General features: G+C 48.8%; 1 protein-coding gene across 1 annotated transcript in view; it reads left to right on the forward strand.

Annotated features, from left to right (window-relative positions):
- Positions 1-18,316, forward strand: part of LOC147109536 (acyl-coenzyme A amino acid N-acyltransferase 1-like) — a 50,158-nt gene extending 31,842 nt beyond the window's left edge. The window contains exon 3 of the mRNA XM_086003572.1: positions 17,915-18,316. Coding sequence (XP_085859698.1) covers positions 17,915-18,220 — 306 coding nt within the window. The 3' untranslated portion in view covers positions 18,221-18,316. The remainder of the gene's footprint in view (positions 1-17,914) is intronic.
- The last annotated feature ends 1,080 nt before the right edge of the window (positions 18,317-19,396 follow it).

The raw sequence follows: 19,396 nt of genomic DNA on the forward strand, positions 1-19,396 counted from the left end.
CTGACAGAATTTTATAGGTTTCGATGAGATCCCCTCTCAATCTACTAAACTCCAGTGAGTATAAGCCCAATCGACACAATCTCTCCTCATACGTCATGCCTGCCATCCCAGGTATCAGCCTGGTGAATCTTCGCTGCACTCCCTCCATGGCAAGAACATCCTTCCTCAGGTAAGGTGACCAAAACTGCACACAATACTCAAGGTGTGGTCTCACCAAGGCCCTGTACAACTAGCAAGACATCCTTGTTCCTGTATTCGAACCCTCTTGTTACGAAGGCCAACATACCATTTGCCTTCTTAACCGCCTGCTGCACCTGCATGCTTACCTTTAGCGACTGATGCACAAGGACACCCAGGTCTCTTTGCACTTCCCATTCTCCCAATCTATTGCCATTCAAATAATAATCTGCCTTCCTGTTTTTGCCACCAAAGTGGATAACCTCACATTTATCCACATTATAGTGCATTTGCCATGTTTCTGCCCAATCACCCAACCTGTCCAAATCGTACTGGAGTTTCACGACATCCTCCTCACAGCTTACCCTCCCACCCATCTTTGTGTCGTCTGCAAATTTGGAGATATTACATCCAATTCCCTCGTCCAGATCATTGATATATATTGGGCCAGAAATTGGTGAACGGGGCTTGCAGCCCCATTTCTGCACTTACCCCGCGCTACTGCCGATCAGCTCCAGGGACGCCTGGAATTGGTGTTTCCAGAAGAAGAATCCCGGGCAGCGTATGACGTCACGCCGCCCAGGAGTGCAGCCAGCGCGAAGCCAGGAGCGTGCAGTGCAAGTGAGACACGCCCCTTGAGGTCTCAGTTTCACTGGACACGCCCCCAATGTTTCTGTCAAGCTGCTAAGCATTTTTACATGCAAAGCAGCAGTTTAAATAGGTTTTTGGAAGTTTTTGGAAGATTTTGGTAACTTTTATAAACTTTTTAAAATGTTTACATTATTTTGAGTAATCTGAAGTAGTTTTAAACAGAATTAAAGCAATTTAAAGACTTTTAAAAGCCCTAAAAGAATTTTTTTAATTCCATTTATTTATTTAGCAATGTCGTCGTCATACGTGTCTTCACACTGTTCCCTTTGGGGAACTGTATGAAGTGGTGGAAGGATTTATGGCCATGGTTAACGCTCATTCCGTGACCGTAACCATCTTTGAACCAGGCATTAGGGCGGTTAGTCCTATGGCGGGAGGGTTTTACGAGCTCCCACAAGCTATACAAGGAGGGAAGGGGCCACCCACACCCACGGACGCAAATATCCCACTGGATGTCAACCCAGAATTTAGAGCCGGAGCTCCGACTCCACTTGCCGGGACTGTCTGGAGCGGGGTTCGAAACCCTACCCTGATCTGGCCCAGCGGCGGGGATCCTACCGCTATGACAAAGGCCCAATCCGATTAGCAACGTGAAATGGCAGCATAGGGCTCCAGTCACGGGGAGGGAAAAGGCACAGGAAACATATGGGTGTCACCTTTTGTGCGGAGTGGGCCTTTTGCGTAGCAGTAAGCATCCCCGCCGCTGGGCCAGAAGGAGTAGGGTTTTGAACCCCACTCCAGACAGTCCCGGCAAGTGGAGTCGGAGTTCCAACTTTAAATTCTGGGTGGACATCCAGCGGGATACTTGCGTCCGTGGGTGTTGGTGGCCCCCCCCCCTCAGATGGGTTGTGGGAGCCCGTAAAACCCTCCCGCCATAGGACTAACCACCCTAATGGCTGGTTCAAAGATGGTTACGGTCACGGAATGAGCGTTAATCACGGCCATAAATCCTTCCACCACTTCATACAGTTCCCCAAAGGGAACAGTGTGAGGATACGTATGATGATGACCTCTTGCGCAATGCACCTCCTTGGACCCTCAGTCGCAGATGCGAGGGGGCAAGTCGTGCAATTGTTAAATTTTTCATTTTATTGACATGTAAAATGTTGGCCCAGTAATTCCCTTCCAACTGCGCGAGTACGGTCGGGGTACTTACGCATCTGGCCGGATGAAATGCCGGTTTTCAGCATGCACAGTGCTTTTGGGGAAAACCGGCATTTCCTGTCCTCTGAACGAAGGGGTTCAGAGGCAGAACGCGTGCGACTGCACAGGCAGCGCGTGCGCAGTATAATTCGCCGCTTTCATTACTGCTTTCAGTGAGGTCAAGTCCTTACAACTTACACATGAAAAAAGCATGGGTACAGTTGCTCCAGAGGCTGCGGAGGAAGATATTTCTTATCGTGGAGATTCTGAAAGTATGTATGTCTGTATATATTCCTTTGCGTGTTATGTATATATTCCTTTACTTATGTGTATGAATGTATTATTTAATTATGACTTTCAGAGAAAGTAACTTATTGGAAAATCATAATTAAAAACATACATTCATACACATTAGTAAAGGAATATAAAACATACATACATATACGTAAAGGAATATATGTGGACATACATACATAACTCATTCTCACATTCCATTCACACAGCCACAATTGCTCCTTCTACCTACCGTTCTGAAAACCCTTTTAAAAAAAAAAAATTTTAACTTTAAAACTTACTTAAAATTTCTTAAAATAACTTCCCTCCCTTTCCCAAACAAAAATATTGCATTTCAGAAGCTCCACGATAAAATGTTTCTTCCTCCGCAGCCAATGAACCACTTTACACTTGCTTTTTTCAAGTGTAACTTCTGAGGACTTACCCTCACGGATTTCATGAATGAAATCTACGAAGTTCACTGCGCAAGCGCTACCTGTGCAGTCGCACGCGCTCGAGGTCTGGAAATGCCGGCGTTCCCCGCATGCGCTGTTCATGCTGAACGCCGGCATTTCCAACGGCCAGATGCGTGAGTACCCCGAGCGCACTCACGCCTTTGGCCGCGAATTTCTGGCCCATTGTGAACAGCTGGGGTCCTAGGACCGATCCTTGCGGTACCCCACTAGTCACTGCCTGCCACTCGGAAAATGACCTGTTTATTCCAACTCTTTGCTTTCTGTCCGCCAACCAGTTCTCTATCCAAGTCAATACCTTGCCCCCAATCCCATGTGCCTTAATTTTGCACGCTAATCTCTTATGTGGGACCTTGTTGAAAGCCTTCTGAAAGTCCAAATACACCACATCCACTGGTTCTCCCTTATCTATTTTACCAGTTACATCCTCAAAAAATCCCAGTAGGTTAGTCAAGCATGATTTACCTTTTCTAAATCCATGTTGACTTTGTCCGATCCTGTCACTGCTTTCCAAGTGCTCTGCTATTACATCTTTTATAATAGGCTCTAGCATTTTCCCCACTACCGATGTCAGGCTTGCCGGTCTATAATTCCCCGCTTTTTCTCTACCTCCTTTTTTGAATAGTGGGGTAACATTAGCTACCCTCCAATCCATGGGTACTGTTCCAGAGTCTATCGAGTTCTGGAAGATGACCAGCAATGCATCTACTATCTCTAGGGCCACTTCCTTAAGTACCCTGGGATGTAGACCATCAGGCCCTGGGGATTTATCGACCTTCAGCCCCATCAATTTTCCTAACACCATTTCCCTACAAATACTGATTTCTTTCAGTTCCTCCCTTTCATCAGACCCTATGTTCCCCGGCATCTCTGGGAGGTTATTTGTGTCCTCCTTTGTGAAGACAGAACCAAAGTATGTATTTAGTTGGTCTGCCATTTCTTTGTTTCCCATTATAAATTCCCCTGATTCTGACTGTAAGGGACCTATGCTTGACTTCACCAATCTTTTTCTCTTCACATATCTATAAAAGCTTTTACAGTCAGTTTTTATGTTCCCTGCAAGCTTACTCTCATATTCTATTTTCCCTTTCTTAATTTATCCCTTTGTCCTCCTTTGTTGACTCCTAAACTGCTCCCAATCCTCAGGATTATTGCTTTTTCTAGCCAATTTATATGTCCTCGCCTTGGATCTTATGCTATCCCTAATTTCCCTTGTTAGCCATGGTTGAGTCACCCTTTTTGTTTTATTTGTATGCCAAACTGGGATGAACAAATTCTGTAGCTCATCCATTCGGTCTTTGAATGTTTGCCATTGCCTATCCACCGTCAACCCTTTGAGTGCCTTTCCCCAATCAATCCTACCCAACTCGCTCCTCAGACAATCGTAGTTTCTTTTATTTAAATTCAGGACCCTTGTCTCTGAGTCAACTGCTTCATTCTCCATCTTAATGAAGAATTCGATCATATTATGATTGCTCCGACCCAAGGGGCCTCGTACAACAAGCTCACACTCGGGCCGGTCACAGGGATCAGTGTGTGAGCTCACACTCGGGCCGGTCACACTGATCAGTATGTGAGCTCACACTTGGGCTGGTCACAGGGATGAGTTTGTGATCTCACACTTGGGCCGGTCACAGGGATCAGTGTGTGAGCTCACACTAGGGCCTGCTCCAGTGATCAGTGTGTGAACTCACACTCAGGCCGGTAACAATGATGAGTGTGTGATCTCACACTCGGGCCGTTCACAGGGATCAGTGTGTGAACTCACACTCGAGCTGGTCACAGCGATCAGTGTGTGAACTCACACTCGGGCCAGTCATGGTGATGAGTGTGTGAACTCAAACTCGGGCCGGTCAAAGTGATCAGAGTGTGAGCTCACACTCGGTCCGGTCACAGGGATCAGTGTGTGAACTCACACTCGATCCGGCCACAGGGATCAGTGTGTGAGATCACACTCGGGCGGTCACAGGGATCAGAGTGTGAACTCACACTCGATCTGGTCACAGGGATCAGTGTGTGAGCTCACACTTGGGCCGTTCACAGTGATCAGTGTGTGATCTCACACTCGGGCGGTCAAAGGCATCAGTGTGTGAACTCACACTTGGGTGGTCAAATGGATCAGTGTGTGAACTCACACTCGGGCTGGTCACAGTGATCAGATTGTGAGCTCACACTCGGGCCGGTCACAGTGATCAGTGTGTGATCTCACACTCGGGCTGGTCACAGTGATCAGAGTGTGAGCTCACACTCGGGCCGGTCACAGTGATCAGTGTGTGAACTCACACTCGGGCCGGTCACAGGGATCAGTATTTTAGCTCACACTCGGGCCGATCACAGTGGTCAGAATGTGAGATCACACTCGGTCCGGTCACAGGGATCAGTGTGTGAACTCACACTCGGGCCGGTCACAGGGATCAGAGTGTGAACTCACACTCGGGCCGGTCACAGGGATCATAGTGTGAACTCACACTCGGGCCGGTCACAGGGATCAGAGTGTGAACTCACACTTGGGCTGTCACAGTGATCAGAGTGTGAGCTCACGCTTGGGCTGATCACATTGATCAGTGTGTGAACTCACACACGGCCGGTCACAGTGATCAGTGTGTGATCTCACACTCGGGCCGGTCACAGGGATCAGTGTGTGAACTCACACTCACGCCGGTCACAGTGATTATTGTGTGAACTCACACTCGGGCCGGTCATATGGATCAGAGTGTGAACTCACACTTGGGCTGGTCACAGTGATCAGTGTGTGAACTCACACTCGGCCCGGTCACACTGATCCGTGTGTGAGCTCACACTAGGGCCTGTCACCGTGATCAGTGTGTGTACTCACACTCGGGCCGGTAACAGTGATCAGTGTGTGATCTCACACTCGGGCCGGTCACAGTGATCAGTATGTGAACTCACACTCAGGCCGGTCACAGGGATCAGTGTGTGAACTCACACTCGGGCCAGTCACAGGGATGAGTTTGTGAATTCACACTTGAGCCAGTCACGGGGATCAGAGTGTGAGCTCACACTCGGGCTGGTCACAGGGATCATAGTGTGAAATCACACTCGGGCCGATCACAGTGATCAGTTTGTGAGCTCACACTCGGTCTGGTCTCAGGGATCAGAGTCTGAACTCACACTTGGGCCGATCACAGTGATCAGTTTGTGAACTCACACTCGGGCCGGTCACAGGGATCAGTGTGTGAATTCACACTTGGGCCAGTCACGGGGATCCGTGTGTGAACTCACACTCGGGCTGGTTGACGTAATAAAACTCACTACGCACTTGGTTTGAGTATAAAGCAAGGCTTTAATCAAGTTGTTTCAGAACATGGAGGACTAGTTGTACTTCACTAGTTCCTGTCTTACAAAATGTCCCTGGACAAGCTGGGCCCACGCCTGAGTATTTATACTCCTTGGACAGCGCCACCAGCTGGCCGTCCAGTGTTATTGCATGAGTAGTTTCTTTATGATGAGATTTATAACATTCTTCCTGCCTAAAAGATTTGGAAGTCCGATGACTTCCTGTTAACGGATTAGGCGGACCACGAATAGCCACAGTCTTTTAGATCTTTGTTTATGGCTAGAAGGCACGTCTCCCCGGACCGTGTCTTGGTGATTGGGCCGATTGATTCGTACCGGTGGATCGACAGGGCCCGTGTTGCCCTGATCAACCCGAGGGAGGCTGGGGAGATCATGACTCCGGGTGCGGGTCCCCACAGGCGCAGAGCTGGCTTCATCCTGTTTGCTAGCCGGGGATTGACCGGCGTCCTGGCCTCGGGTGGCCATCCCACAGGGAGCGCTCGGCTCCCCAAGTGGATCTGGTGGGGCAGCCGGCAGATCTCTCGATGTCCCAGGTAGGGCATGATCTTCGAGGGAGCGCAGAGTGTCGGCATCATCACCGTGGCTCCCTCTATCAGTTGGGTCCGTGGAACTGGCTGGACAGGGAGCCAGTTCCCGGAGCGAAACGGTGGACTCCCGGCCATCAGGGTACTGCACGTGCGCGTACATGGGATTGACATCCATGAGTTCTACCTCGTCGACAAGGGGATCGTTTTTAGAAGATCGGACGAATCTTCGGAGCAGCACGGGGCCGGGAGCTGCCAACTATGACGGTAGGGACGTCCCATGAGTGGAGCGACGCTGGAACCTGAAGAATCGCTCATGAGGCGTGACATTGGTGGACATAGAAAGAAGAGACCTGATGGAATGCAACACATCAGGGAGCATAGTTTCCCACTGCTGGTCTGGTAGGTTGCGTGACCTTAGTGCAAGACGAACAGCATTCCAAATGATAGCGTTGTATCTCTCAACCTGTCTGTTACTGATGTGATGGTACGGTGTCGTTTTACTTGTGGCGATTCCCCGTTGGGAAAGATAACTTTTGAGTTTGCTTGACATGAAGGAGGGACCCCGATCAGAGTGGATGAAATTGGCCATACCGCAAAGGGAAAAGACTTGATCAAGGCATTTGATCACTGTGGAAGTAAACATATTGGGACAGGGGAAAGCAAAGGGATAGCGTGAATATTCGTCCACCATAGTAAGTAAGTAGGTGTTTCGCGTTGAGGAAGGCAATGGCCCTTTAAAGTCAATGCTGAGTCACTGCATAGGCTGCATAGCGTGTATGAGCGAGCCATTCGATGGATGGAAGAATTGCGGTTTTGATTCCGCACAAATTCTACAGGAGGAGCATGTTCATTTCACATCTTTCGTAGAAAATGGGAGATTTTTAGATCGCACAAAGTGCAACATACGGGTAACGCCAGGATGGCATAAGTCAGTATGAAGATCCGCAAGAGTCGAAGTTGACATAGAAGAGCAGAATGCCCACGTGAGGGTATCCGGGGCCACATTCTCTTTGTCGGGTCGATAATGTATGGTGTATCCAAAGGCGGCCAATTCCATCCTCCAGAGTTGTATTTTGTTATTCTTGATCTTAGTGCATTTCCGGTTATCCAGCATAAAGGCCACGGAGCGCTGATCGGTTATAAGTGTGAAATGGCGACGAGCGAGAAAATGACTCCATTTACGTACAGCTTCGATGATGGCCGTAGCCTCCTTCTCGACAGGAGGATAATGGAGCTCGCTACCCTGCAAAGTTCTGGACAGAAATGCAATGGGTCGACCACCTTGATTCAAGGTAGCAGAGATCGCCACATCCAATGCATCGCACTCGACCACGAAAGGAAGATTTTCATCAATGGAACGAAGCGTGGCTTTTTCCAGTTGTCACTTGAGGAGGTTGAAAGCTGAAATAGCCGTTGCCTCTAATGGAAATGACTTTGCGTGAAGCAGGGGCTGGATCTTGTTGGAGAAGTGGGGTATCCATTTTGCATAATAGGCGAACATGCCGAGTGCCCGACGAAGAGAGCTGAGATTCATAGGGGGGAGGGAGCTCCTGAAGTGGACGAAGTCGCTCCGGATCCGGTTTGATGACACTGTTGCCCACCCAGTAGCCAAGGATGTTGACTGATGGTACTGATTTCACAGATTTGGACTCATTTAAGGTTAAGTTGCAATGACGGAGAACGTCAAAAAATTTCTGGAGATTGGCATCATGCTTCTTCTGGTCATGACCAGCAATAGTGATATTATCCAGATATGGAAAAGTGTCCATTAAGTTCTCCTGTTTGACTAGGCTATCCATTGCCCGTTGAAAGACGGCCACCCCATTGGTGACCCCAAATGGAAGGCGACAAAACTGGTAAAGCCGACCATTGGCCTCAAAGGCCAAATACTTTTTGTCAGAGTCCTTTAACGGTACTTGATGATATGCGCTCTTTAAATCAAAAGTTGAAAATACCTTGTAGTTGGCAAGGTTATTGACCATGTCATCGATGAGTGGTAGTGGGTAGGCATCCAGGTCGGTATACTGGTTAATAGTTTGCGAGTAATCGATGCAAAGACGTTTCTTGTGTTGCTTCAGAGGATTTTTAACAATGACGACTTAAGCCCGCCAGGAAGATGAACATGGCTCAATGATACCGTCAGCTAGAAGGTGAGAGATTTCTGCCTCGATAAAGGATCGATCATCTTGGCTGAAACGTCATGATTTAGTGACTATGGGCTTACATCGGGGGGGGGAAAGATTGGTAAACAAGGAGGGCTCGTCGAGCGAAGCCGCCGAAAGCGCACGAAACGGTACTTTGGAAATAGTAAGCTCCAGCTTTGACCCTCCAAACTCGAAAGTGAGTCTTTTGTGTTGTTTCTGGAAATCCTGTCCCAGGAGCACATCACTGCATAGGTTTTTGAGCACCCCGAGCCGGGTGGAGAAATAAGTGCGGCCATTGAGAATAAGGTCGACAAGACAAAAGCCAGAAGAAATGGTGGCCAGTGTCGTCAGAGCCATTGCAATTTCCCTGTCTGAGGGGTAAATACGCAGTTTTAACTTACTGACAGCCCGCTCACTAATGAAGCTGTCAGAGCTGCATGAGTCGATTAGTGCGCTCAAAATGTGTCCATTTACCGAAACCTTCATGGCTGCATGGGACAGACTTTGGGGAAAAACAGCTGTGATGGGAGGAGGGGCAGTTTTACCTTTGACAGCTGTAAACTTAGTAATGGTTCTTGGGGGAGGAGCAGTTTCATTGATAGCAGCTGTAACCTTAGTAGTGGCTCTTGGGGGAGGAGCAGTTTTATAGATAGTAGCTGCAAAACTAACAGGAGCTCTCGACCAGTATACCTTAGAAAAGTGGCCTTTCTTACTAACAGAGGCTCTTGACTGGCATACCTTAGAAAAGTGACCTTTCTTGCTGCAATGATTGCAGGTTGTGTTACGAGCAGGACAAAATTTCTTATAATGGAACGCACCTCCACAGAAGAAATACTTCCTTCCAGATTGCCAAGATGCCGCTAGGGCGGGGTCGTCATCAGCGAAGGCTTCTAGGGTAGGGTTGTCATCCGCTAGGTTAGATTCATCATCAGTGAGGGTTTCGCCCGAGATCTATCGAAGGAGTCATTAAAAGTGATAGCAACAGCCCGTGCATGAGGTAAAAGTTAAGTATCTGCATTCCTCTTTGCTAAGTCCCGGGAACATGCCTGATCATAGGCAGCCTGTAACTCGAGGGTTTTACTCTCCAACAGATGCTGGCATATGAAGGGAGACGCAATCCCATTAATAAAGGAATCATGCATTAACTCCTCCTGGTACTGCTCAGCTGTGACAGCTTTAAGATTACAATCCTTGCTGAGCCTGCGAAGTTTCTGAAGGAATTCGTCAAGTGATTCCCCAGGTTGTTGTCGAGTTGTGGCCAGTAGATGCCGAGCAAAAATTTCATTTGGGGCCTTAACATATAGTCGCTGTAATATTAGGATAGCGGAGTCATAGTCTACACAGTCTTCGATATAGTCAAACACATGAGGAGATACATAATTGGCAAGTAGCTCCAAGTTATCAGGAACATTCTCACCACATACCCTGAGGAAGTTACTGAAGGTACGATACCAGTGTTTCCATACCTTAGCAGTTGTAGGTGAATTTGGGTCCAGGTCAAGACAGGCAGGTCTGAGTAGTTTGTCCATGAGGGATTGATTATTACTACGCCGGAGTTCCCTTCTGCAGTTGAAGTCATAGCTGGCTATTCCCAAATCACTCAGAGCATGGAGTCGATATCAAGTTGATTAAACTGATGTAATAAAACTCAGTACGCACTTGGTTTGAGTATAAAGCAAGGCTTTAATCAACTTGTTTCAGAACATGGATGTCTAGTTGTACTTCACTAGTTCCTGTCTTACAAAATGTCCCTGGGCAAGCTGGGCCCATGCCCGAGTATTTATACTCCTTGGACGGCGCCACCAGCTGGCCATCCAGTGTTATTTCATGAGTCGTTTCTTCATGATGATGAGATTTATAACACTGGTCACAGGGATCAGTGTGTGACCTCACACTCGGGCCGGTCACAGGGATCAGTGTGTGAGCTCACACTCGGGCCGGTCACAGGGATCAGTGTGTGAACTCACACTCGGGCCGGTCACAGTGATCAGTGCTTGAGCTCACACTCAGGCCGGTCACAGGGATCAGTTCGTGAGCTCACACTCGGGCCGGTCACAGGGATCAGTTCGTGAGCTCACACTTGGGCTGGTCACAGGGATCAGTGTGTGAGCTCACACTTGGGCCGGTCACAGTGATCAGTGTGTGAGCTCACACTTGGGCCGGTCACAGGGATCAGTGTGTGAGCTCACCCGCGGGCCGGTCACAGTGATCAGTGTGTGTGCTCACACTCGGGCCTGTCACAGGGATCAGTGTATGAGCTCATACTCACACCGGTCACAGGGATCAGTTCGTGAGCTCACACTCGGGCTGGTCACAGTGATCAGTGTGTGAGCTCACACTTGGGCCGGTCACAGGGATCAGTGTGTGAGCTCACACTCGGGCCGGTCACAGGGATCAGTTCATGAGCTCACACTTGGGCCGATCACAGGGATCAGTGTGTGAGCTCACACTCGGGCCGGTCACAGGGATCAGTTCGTGAGCTCACACTTGGGCCGATCACAGGGATCAGTTCCTGAGATCACACTTGGGCCGGTCACAGGGATCAGTGTGTGAGCTCACACTCAGGCCGGTCACAACTAAAACAACAATTTGCATTTATACAGCACCTTTAACGTAGTAATGCGTCCCAAGATGCCTCACAAGAGCGTTATCTGACAAAATTTGACACCGAGCCACATAAGGGGATATTAGGGCAGATGAGCAAAAGCTTGGTCAAAGAGGTAGGTGGTTTGGGTGAAATTGCAGCAGACCCAGTATTGTGTCGATGCAGATGGGGAGTAATAGCAAGGAGCTCCAGGCTTCGCTGAAGAAAAGGAGCGAGGCCTATTCTTAGAAGCGGAGAGGTTTAGGGAGGGATTGCCAGAGCTTAGCGCCTCGGCCGCTGAAGGCACGGCCGCCAATTGTGGAGCGATTAAAACCTGGGATGCGCAAGAGGCCAGTGTTGGGGGCAGTATTCCCTCTAAGCTGCATGGCCATGCAGCTTTCTGATGGTCCCGTGCAGCCTCTTAACGGGGACCCGCACCCAAAAAAAATGAGAGGGAATGTTGATTGGAGGAGCACAGATATCGCGGAGGACTGTAGGGCTGGGGGAGGTTACAGAGATAGGGAGTAGGGAGTGGTGAGGCCATCGAGGGATTTGAACACAACAATGAGAACTTTAAAGTCGAGGAGCAGTGTGTGAGCTCACACTCAAAGCTGGTCACAGTGAGTAGTATGTGAGCTCACAATTAGGCTCGAAGAGGGAACCGTGTGTGAGCTCACACTCGGGCTAATCACAAGGAGTTTCTTGTACACTTAACATCCAGCTCGATCACACGGAGAGAAGTTTAGTTGAGCGTCAAAGCTGACGTATCGATGCAGAGGGGGAGTAATCGTGAGGAGCTCCAGGCCTCATAGGAAATAAGGAGCGAGGCCTATTCGTAGAGAGCAAATGGAACTGTGAATCAACACCCACTGTGTGTTGTAGTAAATCTCGCTGGCCATCGCCGGGCCTGAACGTATAAAGACATCACGTGAGGCTATTTGAACCCAGGTGAGATGACTCCTAATGACAAGTAAGCCGCTGATATTGATGTCACTGAGAGCCTGTTTAGACCTGATCCAAATTCCAAGATATAGAAGTGACTCATTCTTCAATAAGAGAGTCTTGTGCAATACTTGTAGCTTTGCCAATTGGCACATATACAGGAAAGTGGGGGATATTATAGGCTCGATATTGCCAGGCCCGAGGAGGCGAGATTGGAGGCGTGTGAGGTGGTAAAATCGCAAAAGATGGTGGGCGGGCCCGATCCTGCCTCTGTCCCACCTCCGAGCAATTTTCCCAAATGCGTGTTTTCTGACCCTGTTTCCATCCCGCCTCCAAGAAGCGGGATAGACCCTTAAGGTCCTTAACAACCACTTAATTGCCTCTATAATCCCATTTTGAGAGGTCTTTCTGATTTTACCACTTTTCCCACGTCCTGCACATCTCCTCAGGAACACGCCAGTGAATCCTGGCGGCCTCACAAGTGGACTGCTTACTAACAGCTGCAGCTCCACCATGAAAAAGGAGTTTTCAGCAATCATTTACAGGTGGCAGAACTTTGTTGTCTCAGGTCTGGGGGATCTTTTAACAGGCATAGCCATTGCTGTTGAAGTTTGGAGCCTGACACCTGTTACGTCCGTGTATAATCAGACACAGACTGCGGAGAATGGTACAAACGGTGTTTACTCAACGTGGCTCAGACTGCAACTGATCTGTACAGATTACTACTCAATGTTATATACAGGTGTGGTCACTGCCGGTACTACAGTATACATGAGCTGTAAAAAGTACTTCCCCCCCTTAAAGGTACATACATTACAATTCCTCCCCTTTTAGATTAACAGTACCATAACACTCATTTAACAATTAAATATCAAACTAATTACAATTAACACTTTTAACATGCAACATTAGCTGAAAATAGTCTATTTATAAATTCAGTCTTTGGGGAGGCTTCCTGATCCTTTCTGGATAGTGCCTTTCCCGAGTGTCTTGCTCTTGGTGCGGAGGCGATTCTGGCCCCCTGTCGTCGGTTGGTTCATCAGCTTCCGATGCTACTGTTTCTGGGGTAGATGCTACCTGTACGTCGGGTTCATCACCAGGTACGTATGGGCGAGGCATGGGGTTGACTCGTTCCTGTGACTCTAGGATCTGGTCAGCATGGCGTCTCACGATGCTCTCCCCAACGTCCACTGTGTACATTAGTGGGCCCTGCTGTGTGCATATCCTTCCTGGCTGCCATTTTTCTGTTCGGTAGTCGTGGGCCAAGACTGGTTGCCCTACATTGAAGCTCCTTGTTGCCTTCTCATGGATGGGCTGGAATTGCTTACTCTGAACATCTCTTCGTACGTTTGGCCTGAGCAAATCCAGGCGAGATCTTAACCTTCGGTTAAAGAACATCATGGCTGGGGCCTGGCTGGTGACTGCATGTGTCACATTCCGGTAGGCGAACAGGAAATTGTCCACCTTGTGCTGCAGCGGAATGTTGTCATTGTACATAGCCTTTATTGCCTTCTTAAAGGTTTGTATGAACCTCTCAGCAAATCCATTTGTGGCTGGATGATACGGGGCGGATGTGTAATGCCTTACCCCATTCTTTTTCAAGAACCTCCGGAACTCTTCGGACACAAACTGTGGTCCATTGTCGGAGCAAATCTGTTCTGTCAAGCCATTCCTGGCAAAAATGGTCCGTAGGACTGCAGTAGTTTTCTCCGTGGTGGTGGAGGACATTTTGATGACCTCAGGCCATTTCGAGTGCGCATCCATGGCTATTAAAAACATTGAGTCCATGAATGGACCAGCAAAGTCAATATGCACCCGTTGCCATGGAGATGAGGGCCACTCCCATGGGTGTAGAAGGGCCTGTGGTGGTGCATTTTGGACTTTCTGGCATCCTGAGCAGCTCTTGGTCAGGTCCTCAATTTGTTTATCGATTCCCGGCCACCACACATAAGCCCTGGCTAGGCTTTTCATTTTTACCCCTCCCAGATGACCCTCATGAAGCTCATTGAGCACTCTATCCCTTAACTTGGGTGGAATTACCACTCGGGATCCATACATCAAGGTCCCCTGGCACACTGACAGCTGTTCTCTCCTTGTCGAGAATGCTGGCAACAGTGAGTCGCCATGTGCCGAGACAGTGTCAGGTCATTTCGGGTTTCCTTTTCAATACAAGCGTTAGTTACCGGTAGGTATTCAACTATAGTCGAATGGAATATTTCGACAGGATCCACTGCTGGTGCTTCCTCCGCAGTAGGCAGTGGCAGGCGTGATAGCCCATCAGCATTTCCATGCTGTTTCGTGCCCTTATATTCAATCTCATAGTGGTGCGCCCCTAGAAAAAGTGACCATCTTTGTAGTCGTTGCGCAGTCATCACCGGAACGCCCTTCTTTGGATTAAAAATGGAGACAAGAGGCTGGTGATCAGTCAGCAAGGTGAATTTCTGCCCGTGCAGATAGTGATTGAACTTTTTCACTCCCCACACTAGGCTGAGGGCCTCCCTGTCAATCTGGGCATAGTTACGCTGGGCTGAGGTTAGTGATCGTGACGCAAAGGCTATTGGCCTCTCTGAGCCGTCCGAGAATTCGTGCGACAGCACCGCTCCAATGCCGTAGGGTGACGTATCACATGCCAACCGAATTGGTAATGCTGGGTTGTAATGGGCCAATACCTCTTTCGATGTGATTAGTGTTTTGCTCTTCTGGAAAGCTCGTCTACATTCGTCACTCCACTTCCATGGCACCCCAGTTTGCAGTAGGGTGTTCAGTGGGTGTAGTATTGTAGACAAATTTGGCAAGAACTTATGGTAGTAGTTTACCAGCCCGAGGAACGACCTCAATTGTGACACATTTTCCGGTGCTGGAGCCTTGACTACTGCCTCAATCTTCTCTGGGGACTTATGTAACCTCTCTTTATCGATAACGTGGCCACAATACGAGATCTGTTTTCTAAAAAACTCGCATTTGGGGCGGTTAGCTCGGAGCCCATATTCCTGCAATCTAGTGAGCACCTGCTCCAGGTTGGCAAGGTGGTCACTGTCATTTTCGCCCGTGACCAGGATGTCGTCCAAATAACACTGGGTCCCTGGGATCCCTTGCAGGACTTGTTCCATTGCCCTCTGCCAAATAGCCGGAGCTGATGCTACCCCGAATACCAGCCAGTTGTATTGGTAGAGACCTTTATGGGTGTTGATTGTGAAGTATTTTTTTGATGCTTCTTCTACCTCCATTTGCAGATACCCCTGGGCCAGAGCAATCTTAGTGAAGCGTTTCCCTCCAGATAGCGAGGCGAAAATATCTTCAATCCGCGGAAGTGGATATTGTACGGTGTGAAGGACCGGGTTCACTGTTACCTTAAAGTCCCCACAGATGCGAACCTTCCTTGGTTTCCCAGGCGTGCTGCTCAACGATTTTTTCATCACAGGGACGACGGGTGTAGCCCACTCGCTCCAGTCTACCTTGGACAGTACACCTGAACATTCCAGACTCTCCAGCTCTGCTTTGATGGCTGGGCGGATCGCATAAGGTACCGGTCTGGCCTTAAAACATTTTGGACTTGCGTTTTCTTCAATTTTAATCGTCGCTGTCATGCCTTTTAGTGTTCCGAGTCCTTGCTGGAACACTTCTTTCGTGTCAGTTAGGATCTTTGACAGTCGCCCAGGTGTGACGTCGTCATCCTTTTTGTCAGCCACAGTCAGTGCCTGTATGGAATGCCAATCCAGTTGTATTTTCCGGATCTATTCACGTCCCAGTAATGGTGGTCCTCCATCTTGCAATACATACAGGTCTAGTTTTGGTGTTTCCTTACCGTTATATATAACATTCACCCTTATTTTTCCTTTGGGGTAGACTTTTTGCCCGTGTACGTCTTCAAAATAATTTTTGTGTCTCTCAAGGATATGTGTGAGAATAGCCGCTCGTAGTCCCGTCGGTTTATGACTGTTAGGGCTGATCCTGTGTCCAATTCCATCTTTACCTGGACTCCTGCTATCTTGAGAGTGACCCAAATGGTTCGGTGATCCTCTGTTGTGATCACATTATGTAGTTTCAGACAACTCAGTTCCTTGCTTTCGGAGTTGTTATCACTCTTTTGTTCATCTGAACTATTTTCCGTTATCTTATGTACCTTCTTGTACTTTCCTTTGGTCGGTTTCTTATTGCTGGTTTTCTTTCCCGACCTGCAGACTCGTGCTATGTGTCCTACTTTTCCACACTGTCTGCACACTTTGTCTTTGAACCAGCAATCATTCTGGTCGTGTGTTGTTCTGCCGCAGCGATAGCACTTCTCTGTTCCATATGACATTTTGTTTGTGCCATATTCTTGCGGTCTCTGTTGTATCTCTGCAGCGCCCCGTGCTGCTGCTTCATATGATACCGCAATGCTGAAAGCCTTTTCCAGCGTAAGGTCCTTTTCAGATAAAAGCCGTTTCTGGGTTCCTTCACTTTGAAGCCCACACACAAACTTGTCCCTTAAGGTATCTGCCAGTCCCACTCCAAACTGGCAGTGTTTCGATAGTTTGCGCAGTTCTGTTAAATAATCAGCATTGCTTTCATCCTTATGCTGGTTCTGTTTGTGAAACTTGAGTCTTTCTGCTATCAACAGCGGTGTGGGGTTTAAATGTTCCTTTAGTATCATTACTATGTCTTCAAAACTCTTTTCCATTGGCTTCGTTGGGGTTACTAGATTTCGCAATAACCCATACGTCTTTGCACCCATTAAATTCAACAATCCCAACGCTTTCTTGTCATCTGACACCTCATTTGCCTTGCAGTACACCTCTATTCGTTCGACATACTTAGTCCAATCTTCGACTTCATTGTCAAATGTGGTGATACTGCCACTCTTTGGCATTTTGGGTGTGGTTTAAAATGGCGTCTCCCAATGGCTTAAAATGGCGTCTCCCGCGCTTTCCTTCCTCCCCCGCTGCTGCCGATGCCGCTCCCGGCGGTCCTCGTGGCAATGGCGGCGCCTCGTGGGTTTCTGTGCATCTCTCTCTCCCTCTCTCCGACGCTGCTCGGCCCCTGAACACTGGCTGCACCCTGTGCGCTCTGCCCTCTCTCTCTCTCCCCCGTCGACGCTGCTCGGCCCTTTGCTGTGCCGCTCGGTCGGGCTCTAGCCCGCCGCTGTCCGGGAACGGTCTGCGCACTACCTGTTGCCAGCCCGTTTCGCTGGACCACCTCGACTGGAAAGCCAAGCCTGGCTCTCGACAGCCTCCCCCGCAATTCTCGAGTCTCTGCTGGATGACTGGGCGATTGCCCATGGTCGACACCTGAGTCTCTGGCCTTGACCTCCAATCCACTGATCTCCAGGAATGAATCCCCAGGAGGTGATGCAGAGTTGCAGGTAGGTTCAAACCTGCCTCGTCGCCAATGTTACGTCCGTGTATAATCAGACACAGACTGCGGAGAACGGTACAAACGGTGTTTACTCAACGTGGCTCAGACTGCAACTGATCTGTACAGATTACTACTCAACGTTATATACAGGTGAGGTCACTGCCGGTACTACAGTATACATGAGCTGTAAAAAGTAGTTCCCCCCCTTAAAGGTACATACATTACAACACCCATCTCCAGTGTGACCTCCTGGGAAACCCCTCTCACCACCTTAACTGAGCGCTTCCTCAACTGAGGCATATACCAGAAGCATGGGAATGATATATTTCTTTTCCTCCTGGACATCAGATTCGGACAAAGACCAGCTGTGGCAGCAGCAGAGCTATGCAGAACAGCAGCACCAACAGCAGCAGCAACAACAGGAGCGCCAAGCTGCTGCTCACCCATCTGGAGCTGCACAGGCCAGAAGGCACCAGTGCGCGACCACATTGCTGCCCGGGATGCAAGGGACGCACTCACCTTGGCCAGATTTGCTTAGCCTGCTCAATCAAACACTTTTTCCATGTACCTTCTTATCAGATGATCGACAATGGCCAAGAACCTGCAGATTCCTATCACTCTGACCACCGTACTGACAATTGCAAGTCGCCCTAAGCCCTCAATGTGGAAGTCCCATTAGCAAAATGACACAGGCCACAACTGCAACAGTTTGCCATCAGAATTTTTTATGACAATAAGCAACTGATGGCTTTTCAAAATTAAACACATTACACCCAAGTGACTACCCTTGTGACTACTTGTGCATTATCTTCCTCTCACTCTTGGGTGAGTCAGGGAGTCTGGTGAGGAGTGGAAGGAGGGGCTCCCTTGCTTCGCCTTTGTTTTTCCTAACTTTTCACCCTGTAGGAATTGGTTCTTACTTTATACCAAGGAAAGAGTCCGAGAACGGGAGCAGTCATACAACAACAACTGCAAAACCGCTAAAGTGACGTCACAACCAGGGAAGGAGCTGATTGGTAAGTAGGACCTGGTATTTTTACAGTCCAGTCGTTAAAGTGAAAGTAAGGTCTCTAGTTTAGAGTAAGTAGTGTTTAAAAAGGAAGTAAGGTCCTTAGTGTATTTAATATTCTTTAATTTAAAGGAAGTAAAGGGAGTAAATTAAGGGTAGGATATGGCAGGGCAGCTCGGCACCGTGGAGTGCTCCTCCTGTGCTATGTGGGAAGTCAGGGACACTTTCGGTGTCCAGGGTGAACACATGTGCAGGAAGTGTCTCCAGCTGCAGCTAATCGAAATCCGCGTTTCGGAGCTGGAGTTGCGGCTGGAGTCACTGTGGAGCATCCGCGAAGCTGAGATCTTCGTGGATAGCACATTTAACGAGGTGGTCACACCGCAGCTAAAGAGTGCACAGGCAGACAGGAAATGGGTGACCGTCAGACAGAGTAAAAGAACTAGGAAGGTAGTGCAGGAGCCCCCTGGGTCCATCTCCTTCTCTGACAGATTTTCCATTTTGGATACTGCTGGGGGAGATGGTTTCTCAGGGGAATGCAGCAAGAGCCAAGTCCGTAGCACTACGAGTGGCTCAGCTACACAGGAAGGGAGGAAAAAGAGTGGGAGAGCAATAGTGATAGGGGATTCTATCGTAAGGGGAACAGATAGAAGTTTCTGTGGCCGCAGACGTGACTCCAGGATGGCATGTTGCCTCTCTGGTGCCAGGGTCAAGGATGTCACTGAACGGCTGCAGGGCATTCTGAAGGGGGAGGGCAAACAGTCAGAGGTCATGGTTCACATTGGTACCAACGACATGAGTAGAAAGAGGGATGAGGTCCTGCA

This window comes from Somniosus microcephalus, chromosome 12, assembly GCF_052327205.1.
Source record: "Somniosus microcephalus isolate GS21.2 chromosome 12, FLI_Smic_1.0, whole genome shotgun sequence".
NCBI lineage: Eukaryota > Metazoa > Chordata > Chondrichthyes > Squaliformes > Somniosidae > Somniosus > Somniosus microcephalus.